The 13,945-nt window shown below is 49.8% G+C and overlaps 1 protein-coding gene across 1 annotated transcript; it reads left to right on the top strand.

The window, feature by feature from the left end:
* The first annotated feature begins 8,458 nt into the window (after positions 1–8,458).
* On the top strand, positions 8,459–9,912 carry LOC543023 (pollen allergen Phl p 5.0101). Its single transcript, XM_044516182.1, has one exon. The coding sequence runs from the start codon at positions 8,521–8,523 to the stop codon at positions 9,673–9,675; it is 1,155 nt and encodes a 384-aa protein (XP_044372117.1). The 5' UTR covers positions 8,459–8,520; the 3' UTR covers positions 9,676–9,912.
* Positions 9,913–13,945: the final 4,033 nt, after the last annotated feature.

Here is a 13,945-nt window from a genome sequence, read left to right as displayed (position 1 = left end):
AACCCTAGAAGTCTAACCTATGAATATGGTAATGAGTATATGTCATCTGCTTTCCGGACTATCCCCTTCGGTTTATATAGACACCAAGGGGATCTAGGGTTTACATGGAGTCGGTTACATAATAAGGAATCTTCGGTCCCCAAGCTTGCCTTCCACGCCAAGTAGAGTCCAATCCGTACACGGTGCAGTCTTCGACCTTCATGTCTTCACAGCCCATCAGTCCAGCCCATGGATAACAGGTCGGGCGCCCGAGGACCCCTTAGTCCAGGATTCCCTCAGTAGCCCCTGAACCTGGCTTTCAATGACGAGGAGTTCAGCGTGCATATTGTCTTCCCCCTTTCTCCGAACTCCAAGATAGTCTTCAGATGCAATGATAGTATCCTGACCTGTTACACACACCATACACAACCGCAGAGAGAGAATATAATATTTGCACGAATCTAATCTATTGACAGGTTTTTTCCAACACGACATCATGTATGTCCGGTTATAATTTCGAACTTTTTTTCTTCTGCCATTCCACGCTTCAAGACGCGGTTGCTATCAACATGTCTTGTCGAAACAGAGATCGTGCCCCCTTATTGCGGGATTCTCATCAATGCAGGCATGGGTAAGTTCATGATAAATTTAAGTTCAGTTAATCATATTACTTAAGAACTCCCACTTAGATAGACATCCCTCTAATCACCTAAGTGATCACGTGATCCAAATCAACTAAACCATGTCCGATCATCAGTGAGATGGAGTAGTTTTCAATGGTGAACATCATATGTTGATCATATGTACTATATGATTCACGCTCGACCTTTCGGTCTCAGTGTTCCGAGCCCATATCTGCATATGCTAGGCTCGTCAAGTTTAACCTGAGTATTCTGCGTATGCAAAACTGGCTTGCGCCCATTTTCGATGAACGTAGAGCTTATCACACCCAATCATCACGTGGTGTCTCGGCATGACCAACTTTGACAATGGTGCATACTCAGGGACAACACTTTTACCTTGAAATTTAGTGAGAGATCATCTTATAATGCTACCGTCAAACAAAGCAGAATAAGATGCATAAAGGATAAACAACACATGCAATCAATACAAGTGATATGATATGGCCATCATCATCTTGTGCTTGTGATGTCCATCTCCTAAGCACCGTCATGATCACCATCGTCATCGGTGCGACACCTTGATCTCCATCGTAGCATCGTTGTCGTCTCGCCAACTATTGCTTCTACGACTATCTCTACCGCTTAGTGACAAAGTAAAGCAATTACAGGGCGATTGCATTGCATACAATAAAGCGACAACCATATGGCTCCTGCCCGTTGCCGATAACTCGGTTACAAAACATGATCATCTCATACAACAAAATATAGCATAATGTCTTGACCATATCACATCACAACATGCCCTGCAAAAACAAGTTAGACGTCCTCTACTTTTTTGTTGCAAATTTTACGTGGCTGCTATGGGCTGAGCAAGAATCGTTCTTACCTACGCATCAAAACCACAACGATAGTTTGTCAAGTTAGTGATGTTTTAACCTTCACAAGGACCTGGCGTAGCCACACTCGGTTCAACTAAAGTTGGAGAAACTGACACCCGCCAGCCACCTATATGCAAAGCACATCAGTAGAACCAGTCTCGCGTAAGCGTACGCGTAATGTCGGTCCAGGCCGCTTCATCCAACAATACCGCCGAACCAAAGTATGACATGCTGGTAAGCAGTATGACTTGTATCATCCACAACTCACTTGTGTTCTACTCATGCATATAACATCTACGCATAAAACCAGGCGCGGATGCCACTGTTGGGGAACGTAGTAATTTCAAAAAAAAAATCATACACACACGCAGGATCATGGTGATGCATAGCAACAAGAGGGGAGAGTGTTGTCCACATACCCTCATAGACTGTTAAGCGGAAGCGTTATGACAACGCGGTTGATGCAGTCGTACGTCTTCACGATCGACCGATCCTCTGCACCGAACGTACGGCACCTCCGCGTTCAGCACATGTTCAGCTCGGTGACGTCCCACGAACTCACGATCCAGTAGAGCTCGGGGAAGAGTTTTGTCAACACGACGGCGTGATGACGATGTTGATAAAGCTACCGTGACAGGGTTTCGCCTAAGCACCGCTATAGTATGACCGAGGTGGATTATGATGGAGGGGGGCACCGCATACGGCTGGGAGAGATCTTTGTGATCAACTTATGTGTCTAGAGGTGCCCCCTGCCCCTGTATATAAAGGAGCAAGGGGGAGGCCGGCCGGCCCTTGTTGGTGCGCCAGGAGGAGGAATCCTCCTCCTACTAGGAGTAGGATTCCCCTCTTTCCTACTCCTACTAGGAGGGGGAAAGGAAGGGAGAGAAAGAGAAGGAAAGGGGGGTGCCGCCCCCTCTCCTAGTCCAATTCGGACAGAGGGGAGGAGGCGCTCTGCCTGCCCCCTCTTTCTTTCCCTTATGGCCCAACAAGGCCCATTAGCCCCCGGGAGGGTTCCGGTAACCCCTTCGGTAGTCCGGTAAAATCCCGATTTTACCCGGAACTCTTCTGATGTCCAAATGTAGGCTTCCAATATATCAATCTTCATGTCTCGACCATTTAGAGACTCCTCGTCATGTCCGTGATCATATCCGGGACTCCGAACTACCTTCGGTACATCAAAACATATAAACTCATAAAACCGATCGTCACAGAACTTTAAGCGTGCGGACCCTACGGGTTCGAGAACTATGTAGACATGACCGTGTCTCCGGTCAATAACCAATAGCGGAACCTGGATGCTCATATTGGTTCCTACATATTCTACGAAGATCTTTATCAGTCAAACCGCATAACACTATACATTGTTCTCTTTGTCATCGGTATGTTACTTGCCTGAGATTCGATCGTCGGTATCCCAATACCTAGTTCAATCTCGTTACCGGCAAGTCTCTTTACTCGTTTCGTAATGCACTATCCCACAACTAACTCATTAGTTGCATTGCTTGCAAGGCTTATAGTGATGTGCATTACCGAGAGGGCCCAGAGATACCTCTATGACAATCGGAGTGACAAATCCTAATCTTGATCTATGCCAACTCAACAAGTACCATCGGAGACACCTGTAGAGCACCTTTATAATCACCCAGTTACGTTGTGACATTTGTTAGCACACAAAGTGTTTCTCCGGTATTCAGGAGTTGCATAATCTCATAGTCATAAGAACATGTATAAGTCATGAAGAAAGCAGTAGTAGTAAACAAAAATGATCAAGTGCTAAGCTAACGGAATGGGTCAAGTCAATCACATCATTCTCCTAATGATGCTATCCCATTGATCAAATAACAACTCATGTCTATGGTTTGGAAACTTAACCATCTTTGATCAATGAGCTAGTCAAGTAGAGGCATACTAGTGACACTATGTTTGTCTATGTATTCACACATGTATTATGTTTCCGGTTAATACAATTCTAGCATGAATAATAAACATTTATCATGAAATAAGGAAATAAACAATAACTTTATTATTGCCTCTAGGGCATATTTCCTTCACGACAAACGGCACAAAGGGCTACTGCCTGCTTGAGCAACCTCGTCGGTTTCCACTCCAGCCACGACTCTGCGATGCGTCGAACGTTATGACTATGGGGGGTATCCGTCGGCTTGCCTTCGGATTCTTTTCCAGTCTCACCGTCTGCGTCGCTATCGTTGTGACTGCGGGGTGATGTTGAGTAACGTGATTGTATTAGGAAACATAGGTTAGACTAGCAAATATTCTGGCTTGGCTTGTACTCCAAGTAGATCCCTCTCTCCCTTCTAACAATATACTCTAACCTGCCGTAGCAGACCTTTAACATCAAGCTTTTTATTTTCTGCTCGTAGCTTGTTCCTTGCATTCCACCAAATCCAAATCAGTGCAACAATGCTTGCAATTCGGGCCATGTAGTAGTGCATATATGTGCTGCCTCCTTTGGATCATTGAGGTCCTTACATTTAGCACGTACATGCTCCAGGCCCATCTCTCTCCACAGGCGTCGCACCATCTTCATCTCTGCGTTGGTAGACCGGGCATACTGTATCAACATCTCCTCTTTGCTTGAGATTTGTATACACAGGGGAAGACTATTATGAGCTGCTCTCCATATAAATTGTTTTACCTTCATCGGACACGGCGCTCACCATATGGAGTTCCAACTGAAACTATTTTCCATCCTGATTTGCTTGTCCTTCTTCACCCGCTCATACTCTTTCCAGTTTCTTGCATACTCCCTCCGTCTGCGAATAAGTGTACATCTAGCTTTTGTCTTAAGTCAAAGTTTTAAAATTTTGACCACCTTTCTAGAAAAAAGTAAAAATATTTATGGCACCAAATTCGTATCACTAGATTCAATTCGAAATGTACTTTCATAATATATCAATTTGATGTCATATGTGTTACTATTATTTTCTATAAAGTTGGTTAAAATTTCAAAACTTTGACTTAGAATGAAAGTTAGATGTACACTTATTAACAGACGGAGAGAGTAGGTTGTATGCAGACGGGTGGTACCACACCCACCCGTCTTCCAAGTCCTCTTTAATTGGGATTGTAAGGATGATATTTGTGCCAGCCAATCAGACAGTTGAAGAACGAAAAGAAGCATACTGATTTCATAGTGAAGACACTTCAACCCCAAGTTTCTGCGGTCTTATTGATTGACTTCTGTAGTTGGGGAAACAAAACAACACATTTGTCACAATCCAAGCATGTAAGAGCATCTCCAGCCGTTGGCCCCCAGGCGGCGATTTTACGCGCCCCCTGGGGGCGAGCCGGTGATAAAATCGGCGCGGGGGCGAGCGTGTTCCCAGCCGCTCGCCCCAGGGTCGCCCCAGGCGCGTATTTTTTTATTTTAAAAGATCTGAATTCGGTAAAGTTGGACCAAACTCGGCATAAATTCGGCTAACTTGCATTCATATTCAACATGTTCGGAGTTTACATAAATTATTTTTAAAAAAGACATCTACAGGGCGAAGAAGTCGCTGTGCGCGGCGAAGCCGCCGATGTCGCCGCCGTCCTCGTCGTCGTCAGCGGCCTTCTCCTTCTTGATGGCGCGGCCGCCCCTGCTGCTGGACCCCTGCCCGGCGTCTCCAATTCAGACCGGTGGCGGCGGCGCGGCATCGTCGTCGCTATTGACGAGGACGACGACCCCTCCCTCGTCCCGGCCGCGGCGCCGGGCTTCGAAGCACTCCAAGGCCGCCTCGTCGCGCTCCCACTTCAGGGGCGCCTCGTCGTCGAGCTCCTCCTCCTTGACGCCGCCGGCGAGCCCCGGCTCGCGCTTGACGGCGGCAAGCCCCGGCTCCGTCTTCGGTTTGACGAAGCACGGAGGTGCCGAGGAGGAGGCGCGCCGGCCGCCCTCGTTAATGACGATGTCGGCGCTGCGGGTGCGCCGACCGAGCGGCGTCTCCCTGGCGGGCTCTGGCTTGACGCCGACGAGCGCCGGCGAGCCGGTAGAGTGGGAGGAGGAGGAAGAGCCAAACCTCCTGGGAACCCATGTCCCAGCGCTCGGGGGGGGGGGTGGGGGGGGAGGGGGTGGGACGGGGGGACGGGCGCCGCGGCAGGGTATGCCAGCGGCGAGTTGTTGCCGCCCTCGAGGTACTCCAGCACCCCGTGCAATGTGCGGCCAGGGACGCCCCACCAGAGGCGGCGGCCATCACTGTTCTTGTTGCCCCCACAACCGGCGCCCCGTTCGTGGACGCCATCCGCTGTGCCTACCGCCGCTGGAAATACGCCACCCATGCCGCGTGGTTGTCGGCGGTGTACTGGGGGAGGGCGCGCTGCTCGTCAGTCAGGGACGACCGCACGCGAAGGAAGAGCCAAACCTCCTGGTGACCCACGGCCCAGTGCTCCAGCGGGCGGGGGGGGGGGGGGGGCGACGCTGCGGCAGGGTATGCCAGCGGCGGGTTGTTGCCGCCCTCGAGGTACTCTAGTACCCCGTGCAATGTGCGGCCGGTGACGCCCCACCAGAGGCGGCGGCCGTCGCTGTTCTTGAGGCCCCCCACGACCGGCGCCCCGTTCGTGGACGCCATCCGCTGTGCCTGCCGCCGCTGGAAATACTCCGCCCACGCCGCGTGGTTGTTGGCGGCGTACTGGGGGAGGGTGCGCTTCTCGTCAGTCAGGGACGACCACACGCGGTCGACCTCGGCGGCGTAGATGTCAGGGCGCGCGTCGACATCGGGCACCGGGGGGATGGGGACGCTGCCGCTGCTGAGCCTCCACCCCGTTGGCCCGGCGCGCATGTCCGGCGGCGTCGGGATGTTGGCCTCGAATAGAAGCCATGCTTCTGACGACTGGAGCGAGCGGCGGCCGAAGCCGTTGGCTACCGCGGCGTCGCCAGGGAAGCATCCGGCCATCACTGCAGAGGGAAGGAGGGAAGGGGAGGACGGGGGAGATAGAGCTCGGCGGCGCGGACGGGAAAGAGCAGAGCTCAGCGGCGGCTGGTTTGGGCTCGGGCTGGTGTGGCCAGCGGCGAGGGGGAGCGGCGGGTCTTTATAGCCCGTGCCGTGTGTACGCGTGGCGGGAGGGGAGGCATCGCCACGCCGCCGTGACGCGCCGTCTCGTGAGGAATCAGTGGAAGGCTGACCGGCGGCAGCCTTGCCATTGATTCCCCGCAGGAAATCGAGGCGCTCTGGGGAAGACGAGGCGTCGTCTTGCTGACGCGGCTGGCCCGTGGCTCTTTCGCGCCAAAACCGTTCGCCCCGGCGTCCCCGGGCGCCCCCAGCGCGCCGGGTTTGGCCTGGGTCCACCGGCGTCAGTTTCGGCCCAAACCGGCTAAAAAGGGCTCCTGGGGGCGCGATTGGGCCGATTTTTGGGTGCCGGCGCGGCAAAAACGCCTAGGGAGGGCCTGTTGGGGGCGCGGCTGGAGATGCTCTAAGATGTAAATGTGAAGAGAATAATATTGCATCTAGATAACAAACACTAGAGAGCAGCCCCATCAGTATGAATGCACTAATTGTTTCTCAAGATGAAGATAGATGACCCACCCACAAGTATAGGGATCGCAACAGTCTTCGAGGGTAGCATTTCTCCAAATTTATTGATTCAACACAAAGGGGGCCCAAATAACATTTGTGAGTCTTTAGCAGTTGAGTTGTCAATTCAACCACGCTTGGAAAGTTATTCTCTGCAGTAAAGTGTTTAGTAGCACAGTAGTGTGATATTTTGATAATAGCGGTAAAGGTAACATTGACGATAGCAGTTTTGTAGCAATTGTAACAGTAGCAACAACTGTAGTAGTAACTTAGCAAAGACAATATGAGCAAAGCGTAGGCATTGGATCAGCGATGTTTATTTGTATGGATGACATTCATCATACAACAGTCAGAACCTAGAGTGATACACAATAGCTCCAATTCATCAATTCAATGTAGGCATGTATTTCGTATATAGTCATACATGCTTATAATAAAAACTTGCATGACATATTTTGTCCTACCCTCCTGTGACAGCGGGGTACATAAGGAAATCCAATGGTAATTAAGGCCTCATTGTATAGATACCGAGGTACCTAGGGTTACAAATAAGTCGGTTGGCAAATACTCGGCAATCTACCTTGGAATCTTGGGGTACACATCAAGTTTTTGACCATTCCTTCCCATCATTCTTACACCAAATGAACGAGGTCCACCAGTTGATGAGGTTAGAGGGGCGGTTGGTGTCCTTGGCCCAGCCCAAAGGACTGGCAACCGACATACCGAGCACCCCCTAATCCATAACTTAGTCAGTCACAACTCTTCGTTGGCACCTCCCAGCACCGTCGCAGCAGCACATTATACTACTTGTAGCACCTCCTATCACTGGCCATAGCTCGGTGCACCATTGCTTGCATGAGCGCGGCCGCCGCCACATCTCGCCGTTGCAGCTCCACACTACACCTGTCACAACATTGCCGGGTGCCAGTCCCAACACAGCCTCCCACCGTTGCAACATCCGCATGCCGTTGTAACTAACTTGTCGTCATGCTGATCCCAACACCACTACACACTAGTTCCAGCATTGGCGTCCGGTGGTCCCAAGACCGCCACGCCATTCTTTTTCCGTGCGCCTGTTGTAGCTCGGCGTCATGTCGGTTTCAACATCTTAGTCCACCGGCCCCAACATCCCGTGTGCTTGTAACGGCGAGAGGACAACAATAATCTCCATATTTTTAATAAGTACTCCCTTTATATACTAATATTAAAGCGTTTATAGATCACTAAAGTACGAAGGGAGTATATTAGTGGACAAACATAGAAAGCATTGACTTTTGACTTAATAATTTATTTATAGGCCATCTATTTGGTGACCGATCGAGGGAGCAGAGCAGGTACACCTTTAAAAAGGAGTGGCTAATTTGGGCATGGCGCGTAAATCTCTCGTGGCCTCTCACCCTCCCCTCTCCTTGATTCATGCAGCTGGCAGGTATATAAGGAGAGCCACCTCCATGAATCTTGATCCATCCATCCTCTCCTCCAACCAAGGAACCAAGCATCGATATCGCAATCGCAATCGCAAGAGAAGCAGCAATGGCGGTGCAGCTGCAGCGCACGGTGGCGCTCTTCCTGGCCGTCGCCCTTGTGGCGGGGCCAGCCGTCTCCTACGCCGCCGATGCCGGCTACGCCCCCGCCACCCCGGCCCCCGCCACCCCTGCCACTGCCGGCTACGGCCCCGCCACCCCGGCCCCCGCCTCCCCTGCCCCCGCCACCCCTGCCGGCGGCTACGCCCCTAAAGGGCCAGCTGGGACGCAGCCCAAGGCGACGACCGAGGAGCAGAATGTGATGGAGCAGGTGAACAACGCCTTCAAGGCGGCCGTGGCGGCCGCCGCCGTCGTCCCTGGGCCGGACAAGTACAAGAAGTTCACCGACACCTACATCCCGGACGTGGACAGGGCTATAGCGGACGTCTTCAAGGGGTCCAACGCCTCAACTTTCACCGCCAAGATCGGCATGGCCCAGAAGCTCGCCTACGACTCCGCCGACGGCGCCACCCCCGAGGCCAAGTACGACTCCTTCATCGCCATCCTCAGCGAGTCCCTCCGCATCATCGCCGGCACCCTCGAGATCCACGGCGTCAAGCCCGCCACCGAGGAGGTCAAGGGCCCCATCCCCGCCGCCGAGATGCAGGCCGTCAACCAGATCGACACCGCCTTCAGGATTGCCGCCACCGCCGCCGACGCTGCCCCCGTCAACGACAAGTTCACCGTCTTCGAGTCCGCCTTCGACAAGGCCATCAAGGAGACCACTGGCGGCGCATACGCGGGCTACAAGTTCGTCCCTGCCCTCGAGTCCGCCGTCAAGAAGGCCTACGCCGCCACCGTTGCCGAGGCGCCCGAGGTCAAGTTCACCGTCTTTGAGGCCGCCCTCACCAGGACCATCGCCGCCATGTGCGTCGCAGCCAAGGGCGCCGCCGGCGCCTCTAACGGAACTGATGCTGCCGGTGGCTACAAAGCTCCCGCCGCAGAAGCAGCAACCGCCACTCCCACTCCCGCCGCCGAAGCAGCAGCAGCAACCACCACTCCCACTCCCGCCGCCGCTGCCGGTGGCTACAAAGCTCCCGCCGCCGAAGCAGCAGCAGCAACCACCACTCCCACTCCCGCTGCCGCTGCCGGTGGCTACAAAGCTCCCGCCGCCGAAGCAGCAGCAGCAACCGCCACTCCCGCCGCCGCTGCCGGTGGCTACTAGTGCACGTACGTGATCATAAGATTGTGGCGGCCCGCGATTTTGATCGATAATCATCAATTCTTGCGTCCATGCATGCATGGCTAGCTTATTAATTAATTAATTACGTACAGTAATTTGTTTCGGAGAGAGACATCGATAATCATCTGTAAAGCATATATGGATGAGATATAGTATATATCATCCATCTGTAAAACATTCTTTATATATAATATACACGGGCTCATAATTATTCCGTTATATATATGCCCGTGCGTTGTAATGGAAAAAAATGATGGTTTGTGTCGGCATAATGTCCCACACACCGGATTCACTATGAAGAACATATTGCAATGCAATATCCTTCTACAAAATGAACAATAAAAAAGACGTTGCAATTTAGCCATCTCTTACTGATTTTATTTAAGTATAACCCTTCCTTTAATTACCATGACGTCCTCATCCGTTTTAGTTGGGAATCAAATCCTTCATTTTCTAATTTAGCAGCCCTTCCTTTCAATTATCCCACCCTTTTACCTCAAGTGCTTCCTTTAATTAGCCTCATCTATTTGAATATTCTATTTATTAAGACCACAATCTTTCTTTTAATTATTCCACCTGTTTACCCATATTGTTTTTTAGTTAGTCACATTCGTTTAAATATTTTATTTAAACCCATAATCCTTTCTTTAATTAGCTCGTTCGCTTAATTAGCTCGCCCTAAACATCAGGACTGCCACTCTATATTTAGAGAGCGAGTTGGGATTAGTAAATGTGAATCGTGCATAGGTCATTGGTTGTTACGTTGAAGATCCGGACATGAGGTCATGTGTTCAGTTCCAACAATGTTGATTTATTTTGACCCAATTATTTTTTCACGGTCTCTCTGAAAGCTCATAAAAGGCCCATCAACATACAAATACCTGGCCCAGGTCGCTTAGCCAAACGAAAAGGACTAAATCAAACCAAGAATACCTATATCCATGGGTGTAGGTTCTCAGGGACCGTTGATCGGAGACTTCCCGTTTTGCCCGGGGGCTGCTTCGATCCAAGGCGTCAGCGAGCAGCGGCAAATGACGCGTCACCGGCTCGTCCACGGCGCCGGCGTAGTCGGGTTGCAGAGGGGCTTGGTTGTAATTTCCTTTTCTGTGTGGACCTTTCAGTAATTTGGCCGTTTTAATATCAACTCCTTTTCTCGCAAAATAAATAAATAAACATGATGACTGCCACTCGTATATTTAGAGTGAGTTGGGATTAGTAAATATGAAAGGTGCATAAGTCTTTGGTTGTTACATTTAAGAGATAGACAGGAGGTCTTGTGTTCAATTCCCACAATGATTTGGGTGGTGTGATGGCCACATAATCGTAGACTGGTTAGTTATTGCTTGTGAAATTCCTTCATCGTCTATGTACGTTTGTCAGAATTCTGTTTGTACTTTGTAGTAGTAAAATTGCATCAGCACTCCCTCAAAAACCACTACCTTTTGATGTGTTTGTGAGTACCGACTGTTGCTGCACCGACAGGCCTCCATCTACGTTTTCACATTAGGCTCCGGCCAGCCGCCGCCGAGGCACATAGGGTGCCCTCGTCTCGCCGGATTCGCACATTACCACGGACTCCTGTTTCAAGGTAGCATATGGTACACAGATGGTCTCATAGGGGTATTCGACACCAACGATGAGGAGATCGTGCCGGTTCATCTGCCTCCCGCATCACCTCATCTGCGCCCCGGGTGACGGTGAACTGTTTGAGATGGGTGACATGCTTGCCTTCTCATGTCCTGATTATCCAATGACAGCCATTGATATCTGGGTGATGCAGCAGAACCACCAAGGCGAGGTCTGGGATTTCAAGTGTCGGGTTTAATTGGTCATTGCGGAGATCAGCCAGCAGTGTCAGTGTCCCTACAGTGACCACTATGTGTTAGTTCTGCCTGGGGATGATGGGTTGCTCATTTTGATCAGGTGTGACGACTGACGACTGGTTGTTTCAGGTTGATGTCAATGGCAAGTTGATTGCCAGTTTCCATCCCAGAGGCATCAATTTCACTCCTTATTTGCTCAAGCAAACTCTTGTTCAACATACCTTCTTTCCGACACTAGAGGTAAGTTATGTTGTCAACGCTCCGCCTTTCATCTGACCCGACGATTATGAATATGCTGTCAACACTTAGAGGGCTGTTGAGTGTGGTGGTGCTTCTTATCAGCCTAGCTCTCCGTACCCACATGAGCTGCATATGTTGTCAGCATACTTGGCCTTTTTATCTTAGAGGGCTGTTGAGTGTTGTGGTGCTTCTTATCGGCCTAGCTCTCCGTATCCACATGAGATGTAGTATGTGTTAACTAGATCCACTATTAACCTTCTTTGTTGATGTATAAAAGAAGTATGATTAGGAAGCTATGATTGTCAGATGTATGCTTTGTGTTATATATATTTATTGAATATCCTCTTGTGTTGAAGTGGCTGCTGTGAGTGTTGATGCTAAAATTACAAGTCATTTGGGTCAACCTTTAAAATGTTTGCCAATTGATTTGACTCGTGTTTTCTTGAACTCAATAATGGATTACTTTCCCCCCTTTATATATTGTTTATCTGTGTATGCTTTATAGATTTGTTTATTGACCTAAAGAATTGACTTGTCATTTATTGAGCTCTTTATTCTAGATAGTTTCCTGTTGTATTTTGTGTTTAAGCTGATGATGGACGGAGTCTGATTATCCTCAGCACCAATTTTTTTATAAGAGCACACATAATTAGTTTAATTGAAAGATTGCGTTATAAGCAAATTTTTCATGAAATGTTCTGTTTGCAATCCATTCTTATTCATGATTCCATTATCTCTGGTTAGGTATTGAAACATACTTCTATAGTTCTGCCTTTGCCTTGCATCGTTAGGTATTTGTATTAATCACTTCACTTTAGTTGCTAACCACACTAAGGAATCAATGTTGCATCTGGTGTTTGATCTTAAGATAAACTCCAGAAATGAAACTTGTACTGATAAGGATATCATTGTCAGGCTCAGCTCTCATATTGTGCTCCCCTTTTGATTCTGAAAGTTCCAGCATGCTCTTTTCTAAATTCGATGGGCGCAATGTGTATGGATTAGGTCCACTATGCGTCGGCCCGTTTGTTTTTCATGTAGACAGGTTATGATCACAAGAAGATCTGAATTTTAAGTCCTGGCCATTCTGTTTTTTCTTTGGCCGGCACAATATGTTTGAATTTGGTTCACTATGAGCCGACTTGTTTCTTTTTGATGTAGATGAGTTATGATCACAAGAAGCTCCTCGACTGTTTTGTGGTTGCTTGAGATTTATACTCATTAGAACATCTTTTTGGGCTAAAGTGGCTGTTGACACACGAACACGTCACGTGTACCCTCGACGCCGGGGGTGATGCACCACAGCTCGCGTCGAAGGAGACCCGACCGACAGTGCGATACGCAGGACAATCGGCGGGTGCTTTTGAGACCCGAAACCCCGCACGCCCGGGAGGGACCCCGTCAGGGCGCGATTCACGTCCTAGAGTCCTAGTTCTACTCTAACTCGGATTCAGTCTGAATCTGGCCCAAACTCCTGTCTTGCTCCTTGCGCGGGCCATCGAATTTGCATATGACTTCCGATGAAGATGGCCCAAATATCAAATATGCACGCCTTGATGAGACAAACAATTCTCGTGTTGACCACTTTTCCAAACAAGGACATCTTGAATGCTTTACGAGGTCATCTTTACCTTCCAGTCGGACTCCGTCTTGTAGCTGACTGTACTGTCCGAGTCTCGTAGTGAATTTGCAGGCCGTATACTATCTTAGATGATGACAGGTGCTACTGCATATACAACAGGTGCATTCTGTCAATAAAATTCAATTGACAAAACTATATCACAAACCTCAAAACCTCTTAGAAGGCTCGTGAAGGCCTCGTTCAATCCACTCTTCACGGATAGAACCCTTTTGACCACCGTAGCCATCAAGGTACGATGCTCTTCTGAAATGGATGCTCGTCATAGCAAGCCCGTCAGCATGTCCGGCGCTTCCGGGTCTTCGGAAATCGTTGCCGAAGTATGACATTCCTGAGAAGGAACCCGCTCACTTGCCTCCAGAATCATCTCCGGCTGTAAACCGGACGGTTCGGGGACGCCAGTCTTGATCCAGGAGCCCCGAGTGACAGAGGCACTGCCTTCGGGTAACACCTTCTTCGCTTCCTGTACTAATTGGTGTTAAGGAGGAGCCCGTCGGGACGATACCTCGGTATCATCTCCCCTGTTGGGCGATGTGGCTGGAGGAGGCGT

The sequence above is a fragment of the Triticum aestivum genome, chromosome 4B (genome assembly GCF_018294505.1).
Source record: "Triticum aestivum cultivar Chinese Spring chromosome 4B, IWGSC CS RefSeq v2.1, whole genome shotgun sequence".
Taxonomy (NCBI): domain Eukaryota; kingdom Viridiplantae; phylum Streptophyta; class Magnoliopsida; order Poales; family Poaceae; genus Triticum; species Triticum aestivum.
The sequence above is the reverse complement of the archived record's forward strand: the minus strand, read 5'-3'. Positions and strand labels throughout refer to the sequence as shown.

Bases quoted from the DNA above. Each gene is read 5' to 3' on its own strand.
- LOC543023 (XM_044516182.1), top strand. From the start codon at position 8,521: ATGGCGGTGCAGCTGCAGCGCACGGTGGCGCTCTTCCTGGCCGTCGCC.